Raw genomic sequence first — 26,501 nt, 5'->3', positions numbered from 1 at the left:
CTCAAGAGTTGAGTACTCATACTGATATCGGTCCAAAAAATAAATAAATTAAAGTGGTATCGGACATCCCTTGTTCTCACAAACCTCTCATGCAAATATATCCAACAATTTCAAAAAACTCTCACCGTAATATCCCATGTGATGATGAATTCCAAAGAAATTAATGACAAATGACTGTTTTGTTGCAGGATTTTTTTTAAACCACAGATTACTCATTTGAGGAAAAACACAGCATCAGTAGTTGTGTCCACAGAGAAAAGCAAATTTCAGCAATCTGGGAAATATGAGACCACAAGCATAGTCATGATGATGAAGATGATTATGCACTCTCTCTACTAGATTAGATTTACTGCTCAGTCCCATTTTATGACATCGTGGTTTATCTAGATCAAGATGTGAGACCATATCTACTGTGAATACTAAACAATCCACATTCTCCGAATTGTATATTTGAAAGGTGCTCCATACGGCCATGTATGTGCCATGAAAGAAACACAAAAGTGTTGACAGGCAACAATCTGTGATTCACACACAAGAGAACTGATGTGCATTAGTGTTCCAGGAATGTGCTGCCAACAATCCAAAAGTTTCCAAATCAGTGAAACTCTGTTTCCAGTTGACAGCAATTGTGAAACTCGTCCATGGGTGCTTGCTCGATGGAATGAAAATAAGAATCTTACATGTGTTGTAAACAGTCTCCAGCATATTTTGTGTCCCGGTTTTAAAAAGTAAATCTGTGATAGATTTGGAGCAGAACTGCTCATTTCAGCTGCATCTTGAGATGCTCGCACTGGGAACAGCTATAAGTAGGGGTCATATACACAAATCAGGTCTGGTGAATTATACTGTAATATGACCAAATAGTTTTGTTTATTTTTAACTTAATGTGAATCTGATTTCTCAAAGGATGCCAACATTTCAGCTCGTGGAGAGTTGAGCTAGTAGCTATTTTTCATCAGATGCAAATGAGGGTCGGATGACTTTTTGTAAACGATGATCATGTGATGAACAGCACGAGAGCGTTCAGATCAATGCAGATCAATGACATCTGGAGGTTGCAATGGTCAACTGTTATGTGGAATTTATTTGTTTTGTTTTTTTCCCCGTACTTTTTTATATTTCTCATAGTCATTTTACATCACTAATCTAATGGTGCATTGTTTCTGAAACTGTCATGACGCTTTCTGGTGCAGTTGTCATTCCGTTTAAATTTTGTGTAATTCAGTGCATCATTTTGTCCGGGGTTTTTTTTGCACCTCACCCAAACCGACAATACAGCCATGCCAACCAAGGCTTTTTATAGTCTTTCAGACTTTCAGTATTGTGCACCTCTTAAATTATTCACTGTTGATAAAAAAAATACATAAAATAAATAAATAGTGATTTTGTGCCGTACACTTAACAGTATAGTAAAGTAACACTTCATTTACAATACAGTGGGACCTCAAAATTTGAATGACCGAAAAAAATACACCTATAAATTCAATGAATCTTTGGGTTATTATTATTTTTCTGTTTTCAATGATGCCATAACAGAATGTGATGGCAAATAGAAAACATGATAATGGTAGTTATGAAGATTTAGGAATGAATTACAAGCGTCTCTGTCTTGGTTGCTCAGTACAATATGGCCAAAATAATAATAATAAATAGACATCAATAATAATATAGTTATAATAATTTATAGGAAGAGACTCACCTCCCAGGCACACGCCGCAATAGTCCACTGCGAATTTGTCAGCATGTCCATCAGGTGCTTTGAAGTAATGGTGAGTACGCAACTTATTTTGAACATTTACTAGCATAAAAGTTGTCTTGGTACTGTATGTATGTTACTGTACTTGTTTGACACTGAAGAATGTTTAAAAGTATGATGAAAAAATTCAAACATGGCTCCCACTCCACCTCCTTAAACACCTCAATCAAATGAGTGAGTAGTTTTACTTTATTTTTGCAGTACATTACTATTTCCATTATTTACTTAATATTCAAGCTATCAAACACGGAGTGTCCTTGGAAGGGATGCAAAACTGCCATTGCATTATTCTGTGTTTTTAACTACAACGTTGTCCATTCTACTTTCACATTATATTGTGCTCCTCTTCACATTCAGAAGGGGTTTTTCCTAATTGTAGCACCGGAAAGTTACAAGGGATTCTCTTAAGCTCGTTAGCGAGGTCTGTGGCACTTTGTTTGTGTGCCCCAGAAAAGTGTTTCTTCCAGAAGGTCTCCTTATCCGCTCTCGTCTATTTGCTTTTACATTTCAAGTACATTATTTTGTTATTCATATTAAGCAGAAAATAGATAGGCCCTCTATCTTCTTTCTCCATGAGTGCAAAAATTTAATAATGCATTTAAAAGTCAATTTCAACAATGGGATTACACAAATCAGCCTCTCCCTGTTTTGCCCTTTTGCCTCCATTCATCCTCCTCCATCCTGATGCATCTCTTCATTTGCTGTGGTGGATGTCTACTTTCACACTTAACAGTCTGACTCGTGTTTTTCCACTTTGCATTGTTACATTATAGTGTGCGCGGGTGTTTGTGCGTGTGTGTTTTTACTGGTCCAGGTCAATTCAACTGAGTGAATTTAATAAGAACAAAAATACATAAAAGCATTCACACATTACAGATACTTTGGCAAACAGGGTGATAGAGTTCGACCTCTGACGTCATTGACTTAGTGTATTGGGAAGTGGAGAGGCAGGCTTGATATTTTTTGCTTTTTTTTTTAAATAAATATTCGTTAACCACTGGTGAACTCAACTCTATGGTTGGTTTACTTGTGTGGTGAGTCGTCATAGGAAGACAAAAGACAGCTGACGTTCTGTTGTCTGTTCTGTTTTTCTTTTGTTATTGATCTAGACATATGGTCGCTTCAGCCATGTTCTACTGAGCAGTCAAAACAGACACGAATCTTGGGTTGCTAAGCTAACGCTACATTGCAATAAGTTGCATTTTTAATTCTAAAGTCGCCTAGTCATCACATTTTCCACTGGTACCACTTTTCTGTGACATGGCCCAAGACGTAACAAAATGAACTACAATGCATTGCGAAAGTTTTAGCCCCCCTTGAACTTTTTGACCTTTTGTTACTTTTCAGGCTTCAAACATAAACATATAAAATTGTGAAATGAAATGTATACTATATTTATTTGATTTAATTGAAATAACTGAAAAGTCGGGTGGGCAAAATTATTCACCCCCTTTTCTCTCAGTGCAGCCAATTGACTCCAGAAGTTCTCTGAATGATCCAATGTTGATCTAAATGACCAGTGATCATAGAGTCCACTTGTTTGTAATCTACGTGAGCTAGAGCTGTTTTGAGAGGAAGAATGCGCGAAACTGATAGAATATACCCCAAAAGGCTTGCAGCTGTAATCGCAGAAAAAGGTGGTTCGACAAAGTATTAATTCAAGGGTGCGAATAATAATACAAAAAAGTTTAAAATATCATATATTTTCCACTTCACAATTGAGTCCCACTTGGTGTTAATTCTACAAAAAAAAAATTAAAAATCCAGTTTTATTTCTTCTTTTAAAGCCTGAAATGTGGCAAAAAGGTCAAAGTTCAAGCGGGCAAATACTTTTGCAAGGCGTAGTAAAATACATGAAACTTTTTGAATCTGATGAGAGTTCAAATTTTGATCCCGATCCGGTCCTGTAGGATTTAAAAGCACTTCCTTGAAGACGAGAGTTACTTTGGACCCAATGTTGATGGGACCTAATGGTGCCAGTTTTTTCCCTTTTCGTTTGGGGAAATCAATCCTCAAAAGTAACAGGCCTTGCTCTTAAATTCACCACATCCACCACCCAAAGATGAGGAAGATCAGTTTGTTTTACATTTCTAATATTGCCTTTGTGTGTCAAAACCACCACTGCGTTCAAATAAACACATCATGTCTTCGCCCTCCCTCGTACTTCTTTTTTCCCCCCATTTTCTTCACCTCTGCAGATGGCATCTCTCACCCTCTGCACTTCCTCGAAGCTTGTTTACAGTAAGCAGTCCCGAGCGTGATGGTTTTACCTTGTATGGCCATTCTTCATCCATGCTGAAAGCGCACTAATACGACAGCTTGTTGCCCACCTGCCCCCTCCTTATTTCTGACCTCCTGGAATGGGTGGAGTGTGCGCGTGTGCACAGAATGGATCGTTGTCTATGAAGCATTCATTTTCAGCAAAGAGCATTTCTTACTCTTTTTCATAGGCTGATAGTGGCTGCATGAGGCAGCGGGTTGTTTTGAGTGCTTTGTAAAAAGCTCCTCTTACAAGTGTTTAGGTTACACTGACACACTCACGCATGCATGCACAGACGGACAAAGCAGGCAGGTGCGAGTGAGTGAGTCCTGCTGCTAGGCCCAAGTTGGAACAAACATGATGGATGGGGGAAAGATAAAGTGTGCTCAAATGTGAAATGTCACTTTCTAAAGCGCTGTTCATTAATAAGCCTGAGCCTTTTTTTACTCGTGGCCATTGCACAATTTCTGAAAACACAACAAAGGTAATGACTTTTGCCAAATTCTGTGTTTGACTTGGCGTTCTAATCTCCTCATGTGAAATTCCTTTATTACTTTCAAGCGTGAAAACTATTTTTTGCTTGGTTTGTCAGTTGCTTGGTTAGGATTCTAAATCATTCACAATAAGGGAGGGGGCTGGGGGATTTCTGTAAATCACCGACTAAGTTAGGACGATTGGGAGAGTAGTGGTTCATATAGCTGCTCTGAAATCAAGTCCAATCAGTGCATTTTGGTGAAAATCTGGATAAATATAAAGGGAATTGAATTTAGTTCAACTTTTGCCTCCCAAAAGTCAACTGTGGCGTTTCTGGACTCAGAAGGAAAATGGCAGAGTCCTGGGATAGAATACGCATTAACATTTTTTTCCCACTATGCAAAGTAAACAAAACATTTTGGACAAGTGGCACATGGGCTGAGGAAGAATCCTTGAAACATTGGCGAGAATCCTGATAAAGATGCAGATGCTGGATTTGTTGTTGTTGTACTATTTTTTTTGTTATGTTTTGTTGTTAAGCTTTAAAATGAGGATATTCAGAGGTAACTCCATCTCACCCTTAATATTAACATATAATTCCCATTTGGCATTGATTTTATTGTGCCTTTTCCAGACATGAAAAGATAAATCGTGTCCCCCTCACCCACCTCCCGTTGACATAATAGTTTTGGTGTAATGAAAACATGCATCCATACCATTTGCACGTCACCGTCACACTTCATCACAATTTTCCGTCATCCAAATAATTACAAATAAAATAAAATATAAAGCACAAATATAAATATGAAATATATATATATATATAAACAATTATAATGTAAAATCAATCAAATAATTTTGGTGCATGAAATTGTGCATCAGGCTCCAAATTAGGTGTGCAGCGGCCATGTATGCTGCCACCTGTTACTTTGGTCTGTCTTTACAGCCTTTGAATTCATCGTAAAGCGCTTTATAAATAAAGTTGTGTTGAGTTGAGAGTTGAGTAAAGTATGGAGGCTAGTATATATTTATTTATTTATTTTTATTAGGTATCCATCAGGATTATGCGCAAAATGTCACAAAATATTTAGGAGAGCGCAACAAATTAATTCAAATGTTGACACATATGAACAAATATTTAAAGAACACGTATCTGAGTCTGTCTATAACCTTCCCGGGGAACATCATAAACGACACAAGGTCCTCCAAGTGTATTTAATGCCTTTACGAAACTGAACGCTTTATTTCTAGGCATTTTTTTGTTTTGTGCAACAAGAGTTGCTGTACTGTAGCTTTGCCACAGGGCGTGTGCTGAGATCTGACCTCGCCTATGATGAAATGTCAGCGCTTGTGAGTGTTTGTGCGGCTGTGGAATGCCAGCATTCGGGGCCTGAGAAACAGTCACGTACCAACAAACAAGGGCTCGTCTTTCCCTCTTGCCCTCCTCCTGTGCCTATCGCTCACATGAACACGCACACATGCGCGCACAAACACGGACAGACGCACGTGAACAGACGCAGCATGCTTGCCTGGGAGTTGTGTTTATTGTCTCAGTGTTAACTGACGTTTGCTGCCATATCTGGCCCCTGTAATTAGATTTACCTTTCCTCGTTTTTCTTTCCTCTCTTCCGAGCCCGTTTCTGCCTTTCTCCCTTCATCAAAGCTGTTTTTTCTTCCTTGTGCAGACAATAAGGTGAGAATCCCAGACTCCCTTCAGCGCTTGACTTCTATCTGCATTTTCATTTTCCACCTGTCCCGTGTGTCCAGTCACCCCAGAGACACTGCACATTATATTCAATTATTTTAGAACTGGGGGACCCCTGGAGTGATTTACCCCCTCTTCTGCCCCTGAAGACCCCCATAGCCACCTGAGGGGTTTCTCACCCTTACCTGGGTGCTGTACCTTGCTCCAGGGCAAGCACGCTCCCAAACATGCGAGTACAAGTAAACAGAATTGAGGGTGAACGGGTGCTTGACAGGTTTTTGGTGGTCCCTATTGAGAGTTTGTCGAAAGATGAAGAAGTGTGTGTTGTCCCAGCAGATTTTAAGTTGCAATTTGTCTGTGTTTTTTTTTTGGTCTTTTATCACCTCCTTCAATATATCCCTTGCTTCTCAACAATTGCTCCCCCATGGTTTGGGACAGATTATAAAACTCAAACAATTATAAAGTCCCATAAAGTTTAGTTTGTTACTTATTATCAAGCTACCAAACTAGCAAACTCATTAGCCACAAACTATACATGCTCACTCTTTTTAAATAAAAATAATAATAAATAATAATAATAATAAATCCACATCCTGCATGTACACTACTCCCACAGTCATTCTCCATGTCAAATTAATACTGCGAGGGGGAGTGGCCACGAGGTGAGGCAATTTGGAGCAAAGCTTAGTTCGTTATATATTGCATATTAATGAGAAACCCGCCCGTCTCAATTTACCGGACAGGTATGACCAAATAGAATACCTGGAAAAGGTGCATCCCGGCTGGGCTTTTCCAACCCAAATTATTTTGTAAACTTCATCAAAGGCCATCAAAAATATATATATATATTTTTTTACTTATTTACTTATTTACTTACTTAATTTGTACGCCATGGGTCCCCCAACATGTTGCACTATTTAGGCCACAAGGACCACATGAGTAGCTTGTGGGCCTGTTCTAAAAACAGCTCAACAGAGATTTTTACATTGTGACTTCCTAGGAATGCTGCAGAAATGATCATTTGAAAATGTGAATGTGTAGAGATGTATATGAATAAAGTATTTCTGATTGATATTTAAATTTTTCCTACCTTGTTGTTAGATTGGGAGAAGTAATTAATACTATCAGTATTAGATGACTATTACTATTAATAATATCTACTATATTAATATATTTTTACGTGCAAGTTTTAGTTGAGCAGATTTGTTAAACTGGGCTCTGGCATGAACTCATTTGCTCCCAAAAACGTGTAAATATGTTCTATTTTAAATGTTTTAAATGTCCCAAAGACGTATTTATACGTTTATGTAGGTTTGTTTTTTTTCTGCTAGAGCATACAGAAGGCTTTGATGCGGCCTCTAAACGGCAGAGAACAATGAAGCAATGGCAGTAATTACAAAAAGGGCCAGGAGGTGGCAGCAGAGTATAAGAGATCAACCAGGGCCATGTTGCATAAAATCTCACTCCTCACAGTTCCAAACAGGTTTGTGAATGATGAAACTTAGCTATATTGTAATGCTAATTACTGAAAAACTTAAACAGATAGAAATATACAATTTTTTCCTGATGAATATATATGTTTATTTATATATTTTTTAAATAGCAATAGTACATATTCTGTGGGCCTGTGGGCCAATTTCAAAAAGGTCTGCTTTATGCTAACAAATTCACCAAAAAGATTTGTTTTAGGAATCCTTTGTGTTGATAAGCACATACAGTTCACCTTGGCGGAGTATCTTTCTAGTCTTAATGACGTCGTGGTCTTTGCTTCTGTTTTGGAAAGAAAAACTAAAAATGTCCCAGCGCTGGTTGATCATGCAGTGCCAACAGTAAACTCCTCTTATGGTAGTGTTACGGCCACATGGACTATGCCACTTTGTTTTCCTCTCTAGATTTAAAGCCTTACATGGAGACAAACAGACACCCAAAAGATACATGGAAGCTCCCCAGGGCAGTTTTCTGTGTGTGTCTGTGACGGTGTGTGCGTGGTGTGTACACAACCCTCAGGGGCCTTTAGGTGACGGCTACCATATCAAAGGTTCATTGAGCAAGGATTAAATATCAAGCCCGCCATAGAGGAGGTTTCGTCCAGTTTTGGAAGTGACAACAAAAGGTGGCAGAACATTAGACAGTCACTGGAGGGGTGAAATCGACTCCAACGTGCCCTCAAAACATCGATTTTAATATCTTATTTGCTGCCGAAAAGGAAGCGTCTCTCACATCTGTTGCCTTTTGCCGCGGCCCTGTTCTCGTTTTGAATCTGACTGAACAGTCACTGAGGCGTCAAATGAAAGACAGGAGTACAAGAGGGAATAAAGAAAAAGTGAAGTATTGGACTCCGCCTCCCGTCTCTCTCACCCCCTCCTCAGCCCTCCCCCCTGGGGAATGTTTGGGGGGCCCAGCTCATATTTTGTTTGCACAATGCATTCCTGCAGGCTCTTTATTTATGTCAATCTTCCTTTTGATCAGCGTCCAGTTACCACCGGTTACCCACTCATTGCTTCTGTGAGTGAAGGAAGCCACCTGTGATGCAGGACTGTGTGTGTGCGTGTTTTTTTTTTTTTTTTTTTTTTTTTTTTTTTCCCCTAAGTGTGTGCGTGAGCCTGCATTAGTGTGGGGGCCGTCGTTACGGGGCAAGTTTACCGTCAATTAATGCGGCCAAATGAATCCCTCACATGGTAAAGTATTCATGTAAGGTGATCTGGGCCGGAGGTGCAGCTGTGCACATCTGTCTGTGATCTATGCCACAGATGGTCCTACCTGCTCTCACACACACATGCACAGAGGTGGAGAGGTGAGGCATGTGTTTTGCATGGTGAGCCACATGTGTGTGTGTACTGTATATGGGCTATAAATCTTTCCTTGCTGCACCGAGGTAACGTTTATGAGTGCATGAGAGGAGCAGTCGTAGCTCAAGGGATTATTATTATTGGCTTTGAAAAATGATATAGCAGATAGATAGTAACACAACACATTGTTCAATCAATACAAAATCTATATTGTAGTGATCTGTTTTGAATATCATTTGCAAGACCTCTGAGCAGGGTTATTTAATAGTTTAAGCCTGGTTTATACTTCTGCATTTGCTCTTGCGTTAATGACCGGCTTTGTCACGGCTGAAGGTGCGGAGTGAATGTGGTGGATGGACCCAATGGCAGAAACACATGACGGGACGAGGACTGAGAGTAACTTTATTGATAATAAACAAGTAAATGGCGGGATGGGACGTGAGAGGACGGGGCACCAAGACTTGACTGGGAAAGGGGAAGCTGGTTACCATGACTGGACTGAATGTGGACAGACTTAGCAGAACAGACTTGGCAGAATGTGGACGGACTTGGAAGGACAGGGACAGACTTGGCAGGACGTGGACAGACTTGGCAGGACAGGCTTGGCATGACGTGGACAGACTTGGCAGTACAGACTTGGCAGGACATGGACAGACTTGGAAGGACATGGACAGACTTGGCATGACGTGGACAGACTTGGCAGGACGTGGACAGACTTGGCAGGACAGGCTTGGCATGACGTGGACAGACTTGGCAGTACAGACTTGGCAGGACATGGACAGACTTGGAAGGACATGGACAGACTTGGCAGGACAGGCTTTGCATGACGTGGACAGACTTGGCAGGACATGGACAGACTTGGCAGGACGTGGACAGACTTGGCAGGATGTGGACAGACTTGGCAGGACAGACTTGGCAGGTCGTGGACAGACTTGGCAGGACGTGGACAGACTTGGCAGGACAGACTTGGCAGGTCGTGGACAGACTTGGCAGGACGTGGACAGACTTGGCAGGACAGACTTGGCATGACGTGGACAGACTTGGCGGTACAACCTGGCAGGACATGGACAGACTTGGCACGACGTGGACAGATGGCAGGACGTGAGGGAGAAACTTGACCAGACGTGGAGAATCTTGACCAGATGTGGAGAAACTTGACTCGATAGTAAACATTAACAAAGCACACCACACCAGGACAAGACAAGACAATGTTCCCACAACGCGTGAAAAAACAGCACTGGCTAAATACAGCAACACTAACGTGACACTAACAAGACACACCTGGGAAGCACAATAGGCTGAGGGCACTGATTGGTCACACATACCGGGTAGGGAAGACACACGCAGGTGGACAAGGTTAACAGTAACGAGACACGGAGAGAACACATGACAAAACACTAAAACACCTATAACTAACTAACTAACTAACTAACTAACTAACTAACTAACTAACTAACTAACTAACTAACTAACTAACAAAACCCAAACACCAAGAACAGGCGTACATCACGTGATCAACTCCAGTCATTAAAGTCAAGTACTGCGTCGCTCATGGCCCGGGTTGCTGCGCACACGTCTCCAAATCTCGAACGCCGTAGATGGCGGGTTGTAACATCGCTCATGATTGGTCCGTTCGATGGCGTACTCAGCTTGTTTTTTTCCTCTCTCTCTATTCCTACTAATTACCAGTCTTCATATTGTTTATAACTTCTCAATGAAATGTATAACTGACATGAAGCTTACAGGTATTTCATATTTGGCCAGCTATCGGTCAGCTAAACTGTATCTTACCTGCGTCTATTTCACAAATGGACTAAAATGCAACTTAAAACATCAAGTCAGTAATTTGTGATTTTCTACAGAACAGAATGTATTTTCACATTACTTTTACACCAAAACCCCAACACCATTTTTTCACAGTCATGCCGGCTATATTGTATATTTTCATGTTGTGAATATTGAAGACTTGCACATCCCTATCTGAACACAGACATACGATATATGTAAATGTATTTTCTGATATTCATGTGTCACTTAATGCTTATAACGATGAGTAAAGAGGTAAAACATGCTTCTAGCAAGCATTGCATTGACATTTTATATTGAAATCAGTGTATTTAATAATTTAAAAACTAATATGCCCTTATGATTTTGAAGTGCATGTATCAAGAAATAATAATAAAAAAATCACTTATGCAAATAATATCTACCTAATCTAAAAGTGTTGGCACTTGGTTCATTTAAACAAAGTCTACTTTTGTCTTGGTGGCTTTGAAGGTCTTTGCAAGTGAATAATGAAGTTGTGGTCGAAAGTGAAGTACACGTTTTGAAGGACAGATCGTGCCCAAAGCAAAAACGTTGCTGTTTAGCTACACATTTTTAATAACACACGCAAACCAACACAAAGAAGCTCATGATGGTAAAAATGTCAAAAGGTGGACTCACAGGTCCAACTTGAAAGTTTTCTACTTCAACTACTTTGTGTTTTTATTTTCATTCTTTTTATGTTCTGCCGAAGATTTCTTTTTCATTTTCGGTTCTTAACCTTACAACCAACATGCTTCTCCACATCTGGTACTCTGCAACTCATCATTCACTTTTCATCTGTGTCGCCATGATTTTAAATCTTCGACATTTTCATCTGAAGCTTTAACCTGGCCTATAAAGAAGATGAATAGACTACAAGGTTTCTGCAAGAGGAGAAGGCTAAGTGAAAGAATAACTTAAGTTGAGGCGGCCATGATTCAGGTAATTGGCCTCTGACAGCCCCTCAGTGGACACCATCTGAAGCCTGCGGTGAGACAGGCCAACCTCCAGGTGTGAAAGTATTTACGGGAAAATGTGAAGACTTTTTTTTTTTTTTCTGGACCTGCCTGAGGAATTTTCATTGAACAGCAGAAGGCTGTTAAAAGAGAAGAGCGATACAAGCGAGTTTTTTTTCCTTTTTTTTTTTTTCTTGATACCAAGCCGCTACGCTTCCTCCCGCCATCCTGAAAGGGCCCTCAAGAGATGTGTGTACCCTCTCGCTGCCCATATCCAAATAATTAATCCAAAGCAATTACTCTCCTCCTTCATCTGTCCGTTGGCCCGCTAACAAAACATTTCGACACGTGTCCTCATCACTCCCCTTTAATTAAGGCAGCACTATTTATCACTCCCCTTTAATTATCCTAGCCTGTTTATCAGCCTCCCTTTAATGGAATTGGCACCAGAGAGATACTCGTAGAAAACACTTCCCGCTACGCTTTCCTCGCTTTGGAACTGGCGAGGAGACAAAAAGCAACAACATAAGAAAAAGAAAAAAAAAAATCAGTCAAGAAAGGGATGAATACAAAATGGAGACTTGAAAAGTACAGAAATGAGAGGAAGTTGAGAGAAGATACAAGTTGTTGTTTTCCTTCTTTTCTTGGCAATCAGGGTGATGGCCACACTTGCGCGCTGCTGTGCTTTTGTTCCCGCTTCCGCAGACTCCATGCAGTTCACACCGAGTTCAAACACGCGCACGCACGCACACACTAAGATCAAACACACCTCCACAATAGTTCTTTTGTTTTCAGTAACCATGGTTTCTGTCAGCTTTAATGCCTGGCAACATGTGTCACGGGGCAACCACTCACCAAAAAGGGGAGGGCCTCGCATTCACTCCGGAACGGCGCAAGTGTTTAACCATGAAACTAATTTGAACAATCATAGCACTTGCTTGGTAGAGGTGAGCTTACTTTTTAAGCTTCCAGTCCCTTCCGAGACACCATCGGGAAGTTTTCGTGGCAGCAAAATGTGCTGGAATAACCTTGTTTTGCTTCGCCTCACGTGCTGCATATTAACAGACTTGTCCATCAGCTTGTAAGTAGCACAGGCAGAAGAGGGAGGAGAAAGCAGCCCCCCCGTGAGAGTCAGGGGAGGTAGCCGCAGAATCAGGCCCAGATCGAGCGCACCTCTCCTGGATCTGTGAACTCGCAGGTCTTCCTCAGCCTGGGAGCAATTTGGTGATGGGAAATTGTAACCACACATTGGTCGGACACATAGGAGGTCTCTTGCTCACGCTCGCACACGCACACATGGACCATTTCTGTATCAAGCATTTCTTAATAACATAACGAAACAACAGAATCCAGCTTCCCCATCCTAGACCAAATTGCAACTTGAACATCTCTTTGACATTTTGAGGACCTATAAAAGTCTTTATAATACGTAAAATGTCTTGCGCACACACACAGGCAGCTAGTTAGGGTCAGAAGTCTGGGTGTCACACCCTGTCATTGCAGATTAAGTTATGCAAAGTGAGGTGGTCGAGCAGCCAACCCCTAGGGCTTAACAAGCAGGAAACACTAATTGGGTCGGCTTGCTGATTGCCATAATTGCTACTGTGTGTGCGTGTGGGTGTGTGTGAGAAAACGACCTGCTTAGTAACATAGCTTTTTTTGCACAGACCGCTATGGTTGTTTTTGTCTGTTTTATGATTTAAAGGTTCAGTAGAACTTCAGAGGTCAAACACAATCCATTTTGGGACACTGCTCAATCAATCACATGTTTAATGTTTGGATATTGAAAATGTTTTTCAAATTGGAAATGGTGGAACTAGTATTAATCCTATCCCAAAAAAAAACCTTCATTAAAGTGAAAATAAATGTCTTGTAAATTTCACACATCACAGTTAACTAGCCTGCCAAATTTGAATTTAAAAAAACATTTTCATTAAAAACCAAAAACATGTCAAATGAAGCCATTTCTCCTCTCTCACATACTGTAGGCACATCTGCCGAATGCACTGCCATCTAGTGGTGAATGGTGATACTACAGTTTAAAACTACAGTGGACCCCTGCATTAGTTACCCATGGATTTGCATATTTTCAGATGTATTCATCTATTTTTGTTCGTCCGTTTTTTTGTTTTTGTTTTTTTTCAGGACTATTTTCCTATTTCCCTTGTTGTCCATAGAAATTTTGATGAACGATGACTACTGAATATTCATCATTGTTTTAAAAAAAAATATTTTGGGGGTTTGAAAAAAAAAAAAATCTAAACATGCTTGTTAGTTTGTTTTAATTAAGGGATTTTTGTTTTTAACATGGTTTTATGCAGTTGCTAGCTTCCCCAACATTATTCGAGCAATAGATTTCATCTTCTTTTTTTTTTTAACTCACTAATATTTTGTCTGTACTTCCTATAAAACCTACAACAATAACAATAAAAATTCAGTTTATTTATAGGCACCTTTCAGGGCACTCAAGGTCACTGCATAAACATAATTAAAAGAAAACAAGCAGTGTACGAAAAATAACAGAACATAAAACATCAATTAATCTAACAAATAATATGGCCAACATTAGTCTGGAATGTGTATGTTTTGATTCTGAACAGGGAGTCAGTGGAGCTGTTGTGAATTTGTGTTGTGGTGAATGGAGGCGGTCCTTGTTGTAATATGGGCAGCGTATTTCTGTTGAAGTTGTAATTTATATTTCACTTCCATATTCCATTGTCATCACTTAAAATTTCATTTTGTGCTTTTAGTGCTCTCCCAAATTTTCCATGCTGAAAACAATCACTTAAGTGTTAAATACAGGGAGTCATTTCGACTTTTCTGCGCCCGTGTCTCGTCCGTAGCTCATTCTCTTTCATTAATTTCAAACAGTAATCACGCAATTTTACAGTTATTTAAAGCAAGATGTTTGACTTTTCTGTGCTTCAGAGCGTTTTGTGCAGTGACGTCATCACTAGTAGACGACCAGTCAATGGCAGCAAGCAGTAGATCAATAAAGTCACATCTAAGTCTAACTCGAGGACTCGCTGTATGGTGCTTTTAGTCACTTTTATAACTATTGCCAACAGCGTTTGCAATCTGAGTGAATTTTAGTACTATCCACTATCGGAGGTATTACTCTTATATAAAGATGTACGGGTGATTTATCTCCACAGACGCTGATCTCATTTTAAACATTCTTGTCACACTACTCAACCCTCAACTCAACTTTATTTATAAAGCACTTTAAAACAAGGATTGCTTTATACAAAGTGCTGTACATGGAACATTAAACGGTCATGCAGTAAAGATAAGTAAAACAAGAACAAAACAAACATAAGTATGTATACAATGTAAAGTATAAGTAAATAAAATTTACATCAATAAATTAATAAATAAATAAATAAATAAATAAATAAATAAACATCAAATTCATATCACAAAATACAGCAAACATCGCAAAGCAACAAAACAATGCTAAGTCTCATGGTGAGCCAAAAGCCGAAGAATATAGATATTAATACAGGTTTTAAGACGGGTTTTAAAAGTAGATAGAGAGGGGTATTGCCTAATATTTTGTGTAAGGTCGTTCCAAAGGGAGGTACCGGCAACTGAAAAAGTTTGATCCCCTCTAAGCCTCCATTTTGTACTCGGTACCTCCAATTGCGTCTGGTCTGCTGACCTGAGGCACCAGGCAGGTGCGTAGGGGTGCAAGAGCTCAGCGAGGTAAGGTGGGTCAAGACCATTTAGAGATTTAAAAACAAAAGAATCTTAAAATGGAATCTAAATTTCACGGGCAACCACTGAAGAGAGGCCAGGATAGCGGATATGTGCTCCCTCTTACGGGCACCAGTTAAAAGACGAGCAGCAGCATTTTGGACAAGCTGGAGACGCTTGAAGGAGCATTGGCTGATTCAAGATAAAGTGTGAATAGAAGGAAAACACTAAAATGTGACAACAACCAAACTCCTGATAACAAGTGGTAGCAGAAATAGTCATGCTGGACAAACATACCTCAACGCCACTCACTACTGTAATGTCAGCCTATATACTTTATATGAGTTCCAGTATGTTTTTCTTCTATGTTTATTCTTGGTAGGGCCAAAGAGAGCTGGAGCACGTCCCATCTGACTTGAGTGAGTGACGGGATACACGCTAGACTTGTCGCCAGTCAATCGCATGGCATTTAAACAATAATGCTCACATTTACATTTATGGAGTAACTGGTGAAAAGCCTCTCAAGGATGCAAACACGGAGGAACGCCTGAGTCAGGATCACACACAGACCCTCTCAACTGTGAGGCAGAAACATCTTCTGGTTGCACATTTTTGCTCCTTTTACGTTTGAGAAAAATGGTACGACCTTGATGTGCTGCTTAAAAACAAACAAATGTTTAGTGCTCTATTTTATGTAAGCTGTCAGGAGTCAAGACACTTGTACATCTGTCAAGAAAGGGTTTCTCTAAAAACATGCATAAAACATTTTTTTAAAGCAAATAAAATTCAGTGACACTTGAAAACAACCTTGTCATCGCTTCATAAATAGCAGGACTGCCACCATTTCACTGAAACTGTTGTTGAAGAGAGAGCAAACAAAATACTAGTAAGATTCCAGATTACAGTACAGATCTGGGAATTTGTTTGGTTAAAATTGCTTGCATGAGGACTAAGTGGTGCAGTGACCCACCAGACCCAACAAATGGAGATGTCGTGAAAAAGTTGTCATTATTTGGTATTTTGTCTGCGACAGTATATACTACGGCTGTAAGAACAGTTGCTGACTCGAATTGAGTAGCGAATTGGCCAAATAAGTATTTTCCCATTCAAATCAGAATGTGTCATACCAAATTGGATTGGCTGTCACTCACTTCTACATTGGATGACGTACACCTATGCCCAATGTACTTATAGATGTTTGGGAATATTTTGCCCGATAACGCCATGCTAGTAATGGAGACATTTGGCTGCTTGATGGCTCGAGGTTGGCGGGCTATGGCTAACTCCTCACTGTTGTCCTCACGCTGTCCTCGTAGTAAATGAAAGGAAGTTTGTAAACTTGGATGCTGACCAGAGCTGAGAGACAAACTAGCTTAGCGCTATAGCTAGTACAACACAACGAGAATGGATTTAAAATGGGACTGTGGGGATTAAAATAAGTAGTTTTGAACTACATATAAATGCACCAACACTAATGCTGCATTCGAGGATGGTCGGAACTCAGACTTTTCTGAGTTCAAACCAGGAAGTGTGTAAGAAAGCCTGTAAGAAAGAAAAGAAAGAAAAGTCTCCATGGAAAAGGTACATTTGGTGAGTCACGCTCCTCTTTTGCATTTCATTATTTTTTTTACACCTGTTTTTTTTTTTTAAGGTAAAGAGGCAAATTGTGGTTTCTTTGAGGTTTTGTATGAGGTTACATAATGATGGCCTGCAGTAAGGATTAAAGGGAATTTACAAACTTTGTGCATTCCGAATCTAATCAGAATATACACTAATTTCACACATCATGCTCACATCACCATGGCTCCGTGCCGTGCACCTGTCCCTTATTTCGGGATGAGAAAGTTGGCAACCCTACGTACAATGGGGCAGTGTAGGCTACAGGAAGACATGTTTGAGTGATGTAAGAGAATATGGCTTTGTAACGTATGATGAAGATAACGCGCGATATAAGTGCACCCCATTTATCATTTAACTCATTCACTCCCAGCCATTTTCACAGAAGCAATCCCGTTCGCTCCCAGCTGTTTTACTGGATTTTGACAGATTTTGCAAGGCCCACAGAATATTGTGTTCTATTGCTATAAAAACATGGAACCTATCAAAAGAAAGATTAAAGTCTCTTCTTTCATCAGGGAAAAAAAAAAAGTATGTTTCTATCTGTTTCCGTTTTACAGCAATTAGCATTAGAAGAGAGCTAAGTTTAATCAGTTTTCACAAATCTGTTTAAAATTCCAAGTAATTTAGCTTTTTTTCTAGATGGCCATGGTTGATCTCCTTTGCTCTGCTGCCACCTGCTGGCCGTTTGTTGTAATAACTACCATTTCTGCAACCGTTCTTTGCCCGTTTGTGTAATAACTACCATTTCTGCAACCGTTCTTTGCAGTTGAGAGGCTGCATCAAAGCCTTCTGTATGCTCTAGCATAAAAAAAAACAAACAAAAAAAACGTATAAATACGTCTTTGGGACACTTAAAAAAAGAAAACGTATTTACACGTTATTGGGAGCAAATGAGTTAATAGATTGATCAAATTTGCTTTTTTTTTTTTTTTTTTTTTGTTGGAATATGAAGCGTTTTATGGGAAAAGTCCAATAAGCTTTCAATTCAAGTTAATTCGGGACTCAGGATCGTGAACAAGAAGAGCGAATTTGGGTGCGAGTCTAGGTATACAAAAACTTTGGTAATACGGTGAGTTGAAACAAGACATGTTCTTGTCTCCAGTACAACAACAGTCTTTTTTTAAGATGTCATATATACACGCACGCACACTTAAGTGGGCTTGATAAAGAGGAGTGAAAGGTCCAAACCTGCCAAGTCTAACTTCCCTATGTAATATGTTCTGAAGAGGTTCCACTTGCGGCGCTGAATGGAACGAGCACTCTCCTCCCAGCCTAATTGCTTGCTTCTGTGTTCCCCTCTGTCTCTCTCTCTCTCACACACACACTGCGATACTCCCAATGAGGTGCTAGCTCCCAGCGTATAGCTAACAATGCACACAAAGGCAGTGATGGGCCCCGTTTCTCCGTTAGCCGGCCTCTGCACAAGTGCTCCCAGCAAGCGTGCTGGATTTTGGGGTTTAGTGTCCCACTGAGACAGAATAATGAGTGTATGTTTCTAATCTGTGGGCATGGCGGCGTGTGCATGTGTGTTTGCCGCGCAATGCTGGAGAATAATGAGTGTGTGTTGCTAATCTGGGCCCATAGGAGACGAGCTCTCCGCGCTCCTCTCGCTCTGCCTCTTCTCTCCTCCTCTGCCTCGCTGGATGTAGGCTAATTTGGCTTCGGCTTTGATGCGTTCTCCTGCGGGCCCGCGTTTCCCCATATCCAAATGCGAGGATTAGCCGGCTTTTATTCTCCAAAGCCCATCTCATCCCGTTCTCCCTCTCACTGTCTGCTTGCCGTCTCTCCGACCCTTGGATACAGTGGCAAGGACTTAACAACTTGACAACAACTGCTTTGTTGTTGTGTTTTTTGTGTATCGGTTGTTAGCCGAGGCGCTCAGCCTTTTGTGGGTCTTGTGTTTGCCGGCGTGTTGTGGGGATATGTGTCAATAGGGAGCGGGGATGTTAGGGAGATTTAGCAGGGATGACAGGAAGTGAGGATGCGGGAGGGATGGGAAAGGAGAGTCGTTTAACAGCTTCAGTCTTGTTCATTAGGAGGAATAATGGGAAATTATGTGGGACTAAAACGCGTCTCTGGGTGACATCATCAGTCCCTTTGTTGCAAGCTTTGTGCGAGTATTTCTCCATGTTTGTGTGTTTGCGTGTGAGTAAGAGAGAGGGAGCAAAAGCGATGGCAGGTCTCTTGGTGATGTTGTAAATCTCTTTGTAGACGGGGACTGTCACTTCTGAGTGTGTGCGTGATGAAAGTGAGTGTTAAGCAGCAGACGTGGCCTGCATGCTCCCATAGAGATCGCACGCACACGCAGATTGGGAGTCTCTTGACGATCTTTCAATAGATTTGCAGATGGCACCTCTGAGACTTCCATGACTGACACATGCGCTTGTGCACACACAATAATATCCGTGCTTGATATGTAACTGAATATCAGCGTGGCAATGGTGTTGACCTGATGGGTCATGGGAGAAAAAAAAAAGAATGACTGTGTACACTGGAAAATATTTTGAAAAGCCACACTCTAAATATTCATATTTTAACGTTCTATAATTCTTTGGAGTTCAAAATGTGGCTCGCTTTCTCTGAAGGTCATCAAGTAATAATAAGGCATGGAGAAAGTAAGATTTGATCTTACCACCCCCCTCCCACGTCTCATTAATGTAAGACTTTATTTTATGTTAAAAGCATACATAAAAACCTGTATTACCTTTATAATACCACCTTATTAAAAAATACATCAATTAACAGCATCATTTCATCAACAAATTGATTCTTTTTTATTCTTCAGTTGAACTGATCCACCAATATTAACTAATTCACTCCCAGCCATTTTCACTGACACAACCCAATTGGGTTGGATTTTGACTGATTTTGCAAGGCCCACAGAATATTGTGTTCGACTGCTATAAAAATATGGAACCTACCAAAAGAAAAATTCCAGTCTCTTCTTTCATCCGGGAAAAAAAAAAAAAAAAAAAAGTGTATTGAGTATATTTGTATCTGTTTTTGTTTTGCAGCAATCAGCATTAGGATAATGCTAAGTTTCATCAATATTCACATTCCTGGTGAAAACACTTGACAAAAAGAGCTTGTTGCAACATGGACCTGGCTGATCTCCTACTCTGTTGCCACTTGCAAGCCGTTTTTTTTTTTTTTTTTTTGTAATAACTACAATTGCTTTAAGCTATCTTTGCATGTCAGAAGCTGCATCAAAGCCTTCTGTATGCACATTGCACTTGCATAAAAAAACATCCGTTTTTGGGAGTGAAGGAGAAAGTATTAAAAAACGTGTTTACTTGTTTTTGGCTGCAAACAAAAACAATGATTACATTTACAAGCGGTCAATATTCGGGTTAAGGTCAAATTCCGGTTTCTGAAACATACAGAATATTTTGTAGAATACATTAAAAAGAATTCAGAGTGAATTTTACTCAAAGCATTTTTACTGTGTACAAGAGAATTTGCCTATCCCATGACAAAAACCTATTAACGATTTGTCACTCAGAAATTCTAAGTACATTTTGCAAGGAGAGATTTGGACTCAATTTGACTAGTTTATTAAAAAAAAAAATAAAAAAAATAAAGTCACTCAAGGGTTAAGGAACAAGCCCACAACTTCAGATTGGGTGACAGCCAATCTACTACCTGAGCCATGCCGTGCCTACTGTGGTTAATATATCTTACCTCCAAGATGCCAATCATTTTTGGTCTTTTGGATATTAGCAAGCAGTAGGAGTGGCATAGCTCAGGTGATAGAAGAGCAGTCTCCCAAGCTGAAGGTCGTGAGTTTGTTCCTCAACCCTTGTGCTACCCCCCCACCCCCAATAAACTAGCACAATGTACTTTAAAAAATTGCCTTCTAAAATTTACTTAGATCTTCTGGGTGAACTTTTTTTTCCCAAGGTATTTGTCATGAGATTGGCCAATTCTCTTGTATACAGTAAAAATACTTTGCGTAAAATTTACTCTGAATATTTTACTCTCTTCCAAGTGTAAATTTTACTCTGGTTAGAGTGGGACCAAATAGACTGTTTAGAGTAAAATGCATGAGCCAACAGAGGTCATTGTGCTCAACTGGGAAACCCCGTTCCAAAGCGTTCAAAACCGCGACGCACAGTCGTCATTGCGCAAATAGACGTCATTTCCGCTTTCTACGGTCAATAAAAGACATCATATTCATGTTACTCACCATGCTAAATAAAATAGTCAGTTTCCTCCTTGCTCCAAACGTGTGGTTCTTTGCTGCGTCATCATGTTTGTTTAACTCTGCTTGAGTGATTCCAGTGGGTTGTGCACCAGATGCATGGACTTATATGCACGTATAGATATGGGTATACTGTATATAGTACTTTCGCCATAGAGATAGAAAATAATGTGAAAATGCCACGGAGAACTCAACATATTCAAGTGAGGCATGTTTAGCGACTGTGACGGTTCTGTGCATACAAGTTGATCCTGTACTGCAAAACCAGTGCCCCGTTCAATCAAGGTAGGGGTGTGAATTGCCTCGTACCTGACGATTCGATTCGTATCACGATTCACAGGTCACGATTCGATTCGATACCGATTAATCCCGATACGAATTTATAAGTCGATTGTTGCGATTTTTTTTCATTCAAATTTAGAAAATACTAATCAGTAAGCTTGTAGAGTGTAAGATTTATATGAAAATGTATTATTTATTTATCTGAAATTTCAGTCTTATAGAGGTTGTAATCTGTTTCATGTTTAAACAGCATTAAAATAAAATATTAAGGCTTAATGTTCCGTTCATATAACATTCTTCCATGCTTAAGGTGTGAATCCTAAAAAAAAAAAAAATCGATTTTGCCTATTATTGAATCGATTCGAGAATCGCGCGATGTAGTATCGCGATATATCGCCGAATCGATTTTTTTTTAACACCCCTAAATCAAGGTATTCCAAAATGCGTTTATATGAACAAGAATTGGGCTTAGAAAAGGGGTAACCAATATTCAATTTTTTTGCTCGTTTACATGGCCTTTCAAAACCCGAATACAGTGATACCTCGGCTCACGAACATAATTGGTTCCCAGAAAGTGTGTGTAAGCCGAAAAGTTCTTCTTCCGAACATTTATTTCCCATAAGAAACCATTAAAATGAGAATAATCCGTTCCCAGGTCCCTATAAAACATAATTTTCTACTAAATAAGCCTTAAAACTACACAAAAATAGACCTTATTTTATGTATAATAAATGTGCTATTGTATTGTAATTAAAGAAATAAATTGTACTGTATAATAAAGTCGTTTTATTTTACTTTGTGATGGTAGTTCTTAAGGATAGTAGCAATGGTAGACTTACTTCATTCGCGAGCGTTTCACCGCGTAGAGTGTTTATGGAACGGTTGTCGCTCATTCGCACTTTCGTGCTCACCGGAGCAGAGGAGGTGTGTCCCTTGGTGAACAAGGAAGTGGAGCACTTTAGCGAGTCAACAAGTGAGCACCGTCAACTACTTTCACCTCTTTCCTGGGACTAAACAGCCGTGGCACGATTTTCTCCTTTTTTTCAGGTACGTGATAGCACTTTCGCTTTTTTTAGTGGCGCAAACTCCATTGAATACAATGCAAACGCGCCGCAGAATCGCCGTCCCTCGCTGGTAAGCATTAGGCTTAACACTAGCCTGTGGTGGGGTCTTTTTCGGTCCCATAATAGCAAAAGTACACTCAAAATGTCTATCAAACACAAACCGCGTCCGCACTAAAAGAAAGGGGGTGACGAACTGGGACGCCGTGAGCGTGCGTCAGCTTCTCGTGGCCGCCACCGTGGTGCTGTTCGACCGCGTGGTTTGGTTCGTCCGCCGAAAAGTAGTTCGTCAGCAGAGACTAAATTCTCGCGAATTTAATGTTCGTGAGGCGAAAAGTTCGTGACCTAAAGCGTTCGTCAGCCGAGGTATCACTGTATTGCCAATATTCAGGTTTTAAAGGGTAATCGTACTTAATGTATTCCAAGATCAAATTGTTGCAATCTTCAAACCATTATTCACTTTTGAGGAAAGGTGCAGTTTTACCATTCTCAAGGCTTACAAGTTTTAAAAACAAAACACTTCTAATTGTAGGATTGTAAATATTCAAGGTCCTACTTTGGCAGACAGGCACGTGTGTGCCAGGGCACGTCTAGGTTACCGTGTCTGGAAATTTGGCAGACCGAGGATGTTTTCTATTACACCTCACAATTTGATGATAGAAAGTAGACTATACATTAGACCTGATAAAAGCAAGTCTAAGTTGTGGCGCAAGTGATCTAACAGGATTTCGGTGGATTTGATCAAATGCAGGAAGACAGATTCAGCTGTAAAAGCTGTAATCATGTAACGCAAATATGCTTCCCGGATAAAACAAGTGCGTCGCTGGTCCTTCGTTGGCCTGGTGCAGGACAGATCAAAAAGCTCAAGGTAGCCTCGGTTGGCTTTGGTTACACGGCTTCACATGATTTTGATGCACGCCTTCAATTTTGAGGGACAAGAGAGATGAGGCAGATAATAGAGTGTCCAAAATCAGCTACAAAAAGAAGTGCAGAGAAAATGGTGGTCATATTCAGAATTGCATGACTAAAAGGTTGTTCCACTTCAGAGGTTCCACTGTACCGTCCTTACCACCCACACCACCACCAAGTGGTGCTATCCTGGAAAATCCCATATTGTGTGACCATATGATTGATGCCAAATAAAACAATGCAGGGCATCCATTAGATTGATATATCAGTTTATCATCAGAATGTGTCATCATGTATCACAGTTTGTTGTGCGTGTCATCATTGTGTTGTGGCTTTAGGAGTCATGTTTTCTTCGCTCTGTGGGCTGTGATTGAGCGTGATCCCTGACCTCTCGTGGCTCTATGGAATTCCATACACGGTGCGGCGGTGACCCGCTGACCTCCAGCTGCGCTCTGATTCGATTGGCTGAAAGAATCCCTGTGCCTTGCAGCCGAGCGCCGCCAGCGAGAATCAAGCAGTCAAAGGTCAAGATGTGGAAATGAGGCAATTGAGTACGGGCCGTCTTTTACAGCAAAGCCACAATAGCATCTTTCTGTGCGCGTGGTGGTGCCCTGTGAGAAACTGATGATAGAAGAGAGGGATGTGCAGGAACGAGCAGGAGGCAGAACAAGTAAGCTATGTAAGTCCATGTGACTCAAAGGAATTTAGTCGGAAATCCCACGAAAAGTCAACATTATTTCTAGCAATGTGTAACAATGCACTCAAGCAGTTGCAAATGCTCCAATGCACTCAGAAATTGTGGGGGATTGGGCGTTCATGTATTCATTCTTGTTGAAATTTTGGGAGAATTCCACAAGATGACAGCATCACTTGAAGAGGACTTTAATTGCTACAAAGTGTAATTAATTTGCTCCATTTCTGTTGAACATATTGGTTTATCTTTGGGATAATATTGTATTCAAGACAACTTGAGACGGTATCCAAACTTAAGGGGTGGCTTGGCAGTGGATTTTTGCGCCCATTCTATCATACTCCCCCGGAAATAAAGCCTGTCCTGTCTCTAAACAAAAACGAGGAGGTAAAAGATGAGCTACAAACTAAGAAACAAAAACAACCAAGTCCAAAAGGGTAAATTGAGACAAGACGTGGAACAAAATCGGTAGCATGACAGGAGGAAAATGACAATGAATCGACGCACACAGAGGGGAGACAAGAGACTAAAGACAAGGAAGGCAGAACATAACAGATCATAACAGAAACTTAAAGGAACATGATGACAAAATCAAACAAAACCCAATCAAAACGAGACCCATGACAAAAGCAAAAATAAAAAAACAAACTAAAACCCAGCCCAAACAATGACATTCCCAGTGAAAATGGCTCAGATGCATAAAAAAAAAAAGTAAAACAAAGAAAAGCAAAACACTGGTCTGAGCCCCCCCACCCTGAATAATCCTGTGAACTATTCATCCTGTCCCATCTCAGTTCCGTGATTAAAGCTAAAATTGACTCACATCTCTTGGGAATCTTGCAGAATTCCTAGGACCTGAAGGTTTCCAGAAAAAACGTCAGTCTCTAATCCAGACCGACATGACAAGATTGTATATAAGAAAAATCACATATAAAAAAAAAAAAACTACAAAATGACCAGTATCTTTTGTTTTTCATTACGATTGCAACAAAAACAAATTCGGCTATGTTGTTTTAAAAATAATGCAATGGAACAAATATAAGTAAATTGTGCAAAAGAGCTGCATCTCCAGTCGTCTTTATCCGCTCTCTCTGAGAAAGGGGCGTGGCACTCCAGGCGATGTGGGAAAGCAGCGCGGCATCACATTAGTACTGGCCTGGCTGGTCTTGACCAAAAATCCAGAGTCTGTCCTGTCCGAGACAGAGTAAAAATGTCTTCGATTCCAAGACGAGACAGAGACGCTCGAAAGAGTTGAGACAAAGACCAACTATAACACTACTTTGGGAAACTTCTTCCCCAGCAACTTAATGCCCCCTAATAATTCTGACATTTCCGTTGACTTTAATGGGATACCCTTCATGACAATCATGATTCAAGTTGAGCCTTTGAACTCATGGAGACTTCAAAGATAATTCACGACTCTCCGAAAGTGTCAGTGCCCAAGTGTCCAAAACTTCCTTTGACGCCCTCTGAACCTGAACTTTACTTGGAGAACTGAACAAATGATACGCCGGCACGAGAATTCTGTCTTTGTCAAACTGACATTTTCCCCATCTTAAAGGAGGCGGCGGTCGGGGTTGAGAGGCTGTCAGCAAGTGGCAGCACCTTGCTTTGGAGCAGCCTTGATCAAGGCCGCAAGTTACGGAACGCTTCAACTCCCGGCGCCACTCTGCCCGTGACGTGACTACAGGACAGGCTGACAGGTGACGACTTTACCGTTGTCTCCTTTCTTCCCCGGAAACAGGCAGGTAGAAAAAAAGGAGGGTCGAAGACAACCAGAGCGGTCAAGCTCCTTCTTCTTCTTGTCATGCTGACAGTTAAAAGTACTTCCTGTTCTTCCTCACTTGGGAGAATCACAAAAACAATCATCTGCAGTGACAAAGTTCTTCGCCTTTTCCAGCCTCCGCATACTGTACCACGCAGTTCTTGGAAATGAAGCTGCATCTAGCTCCGCCTCCTTTCACTCCATCACTCCATCAGCAGATCCCTTTCACAACATGACCCCCGCCCCCCCATACACACCCTGTTGCTTCTCTTGTGGGAATACTTTTCTCATCGGGTGGGGTGAGGAGAGGGGAGAAGGGGGTCCAGAAAAGGAGCCCAAAAATAACTGTCATGCGAGTGGACAGGCGGTGATTAAGGATTTAACTGATCATCCTGGAAGCCGACAGTGAACCAGCTATTATCTAGCAGGAATCAAACGCCGCTCAAAGCCCTGGGAGGCTCGGCGCGCCCCTCGGCATCTCTCAGCTCCTCTCCGAGGCCTGGCCGACATGAAAGGAGACGTCAGGGTCT

General features: G+C 40.7%; 1 protein-coding gene across 1 annotated transcript in view; it reads left to right on the top strand.

Annotated features, from left to right (window-relative positions):
- The window catches only part of LOC144023647 (protein FAM72A), a 53,537-nt gene extending 27,636 nt beyond the window's left edge, over window positions 1-25,901 (top strand). The window contains exon 7 of the mRNA XM_077529323.1: window positions 25,768-25,901. Coding sequence (XP_077385449.1) covers window positions 25,768-25,890 — 123 coding nt within the window. The 3' untranslated portion in view covers window positions 25,891-25,901. The remainder of the gene's footprint in view (window positions 1-25,767) is intronic.
- Window positions 25,902-26,501: the final 600 nt, after the last annotated feature.

This window comes from Festucalex cinctus, chromosome 8, assembly GCF_051991245.1.
Source record: "Festucalex cinctus isolate MCC-2025b chromosome 8, RoL_Fcin_1.0, whole genome shotgun sequence".
Taxonomy (NCBI): Eukaryota; Metazoa; Chordata; class Actinopteri; order Syngnathiformes; family Syngnathidae; genus Festucalex; species Festucalex cinctus.
This window is presented reverse-complemented; position numbering and strand designations above follow the sequence as displayed.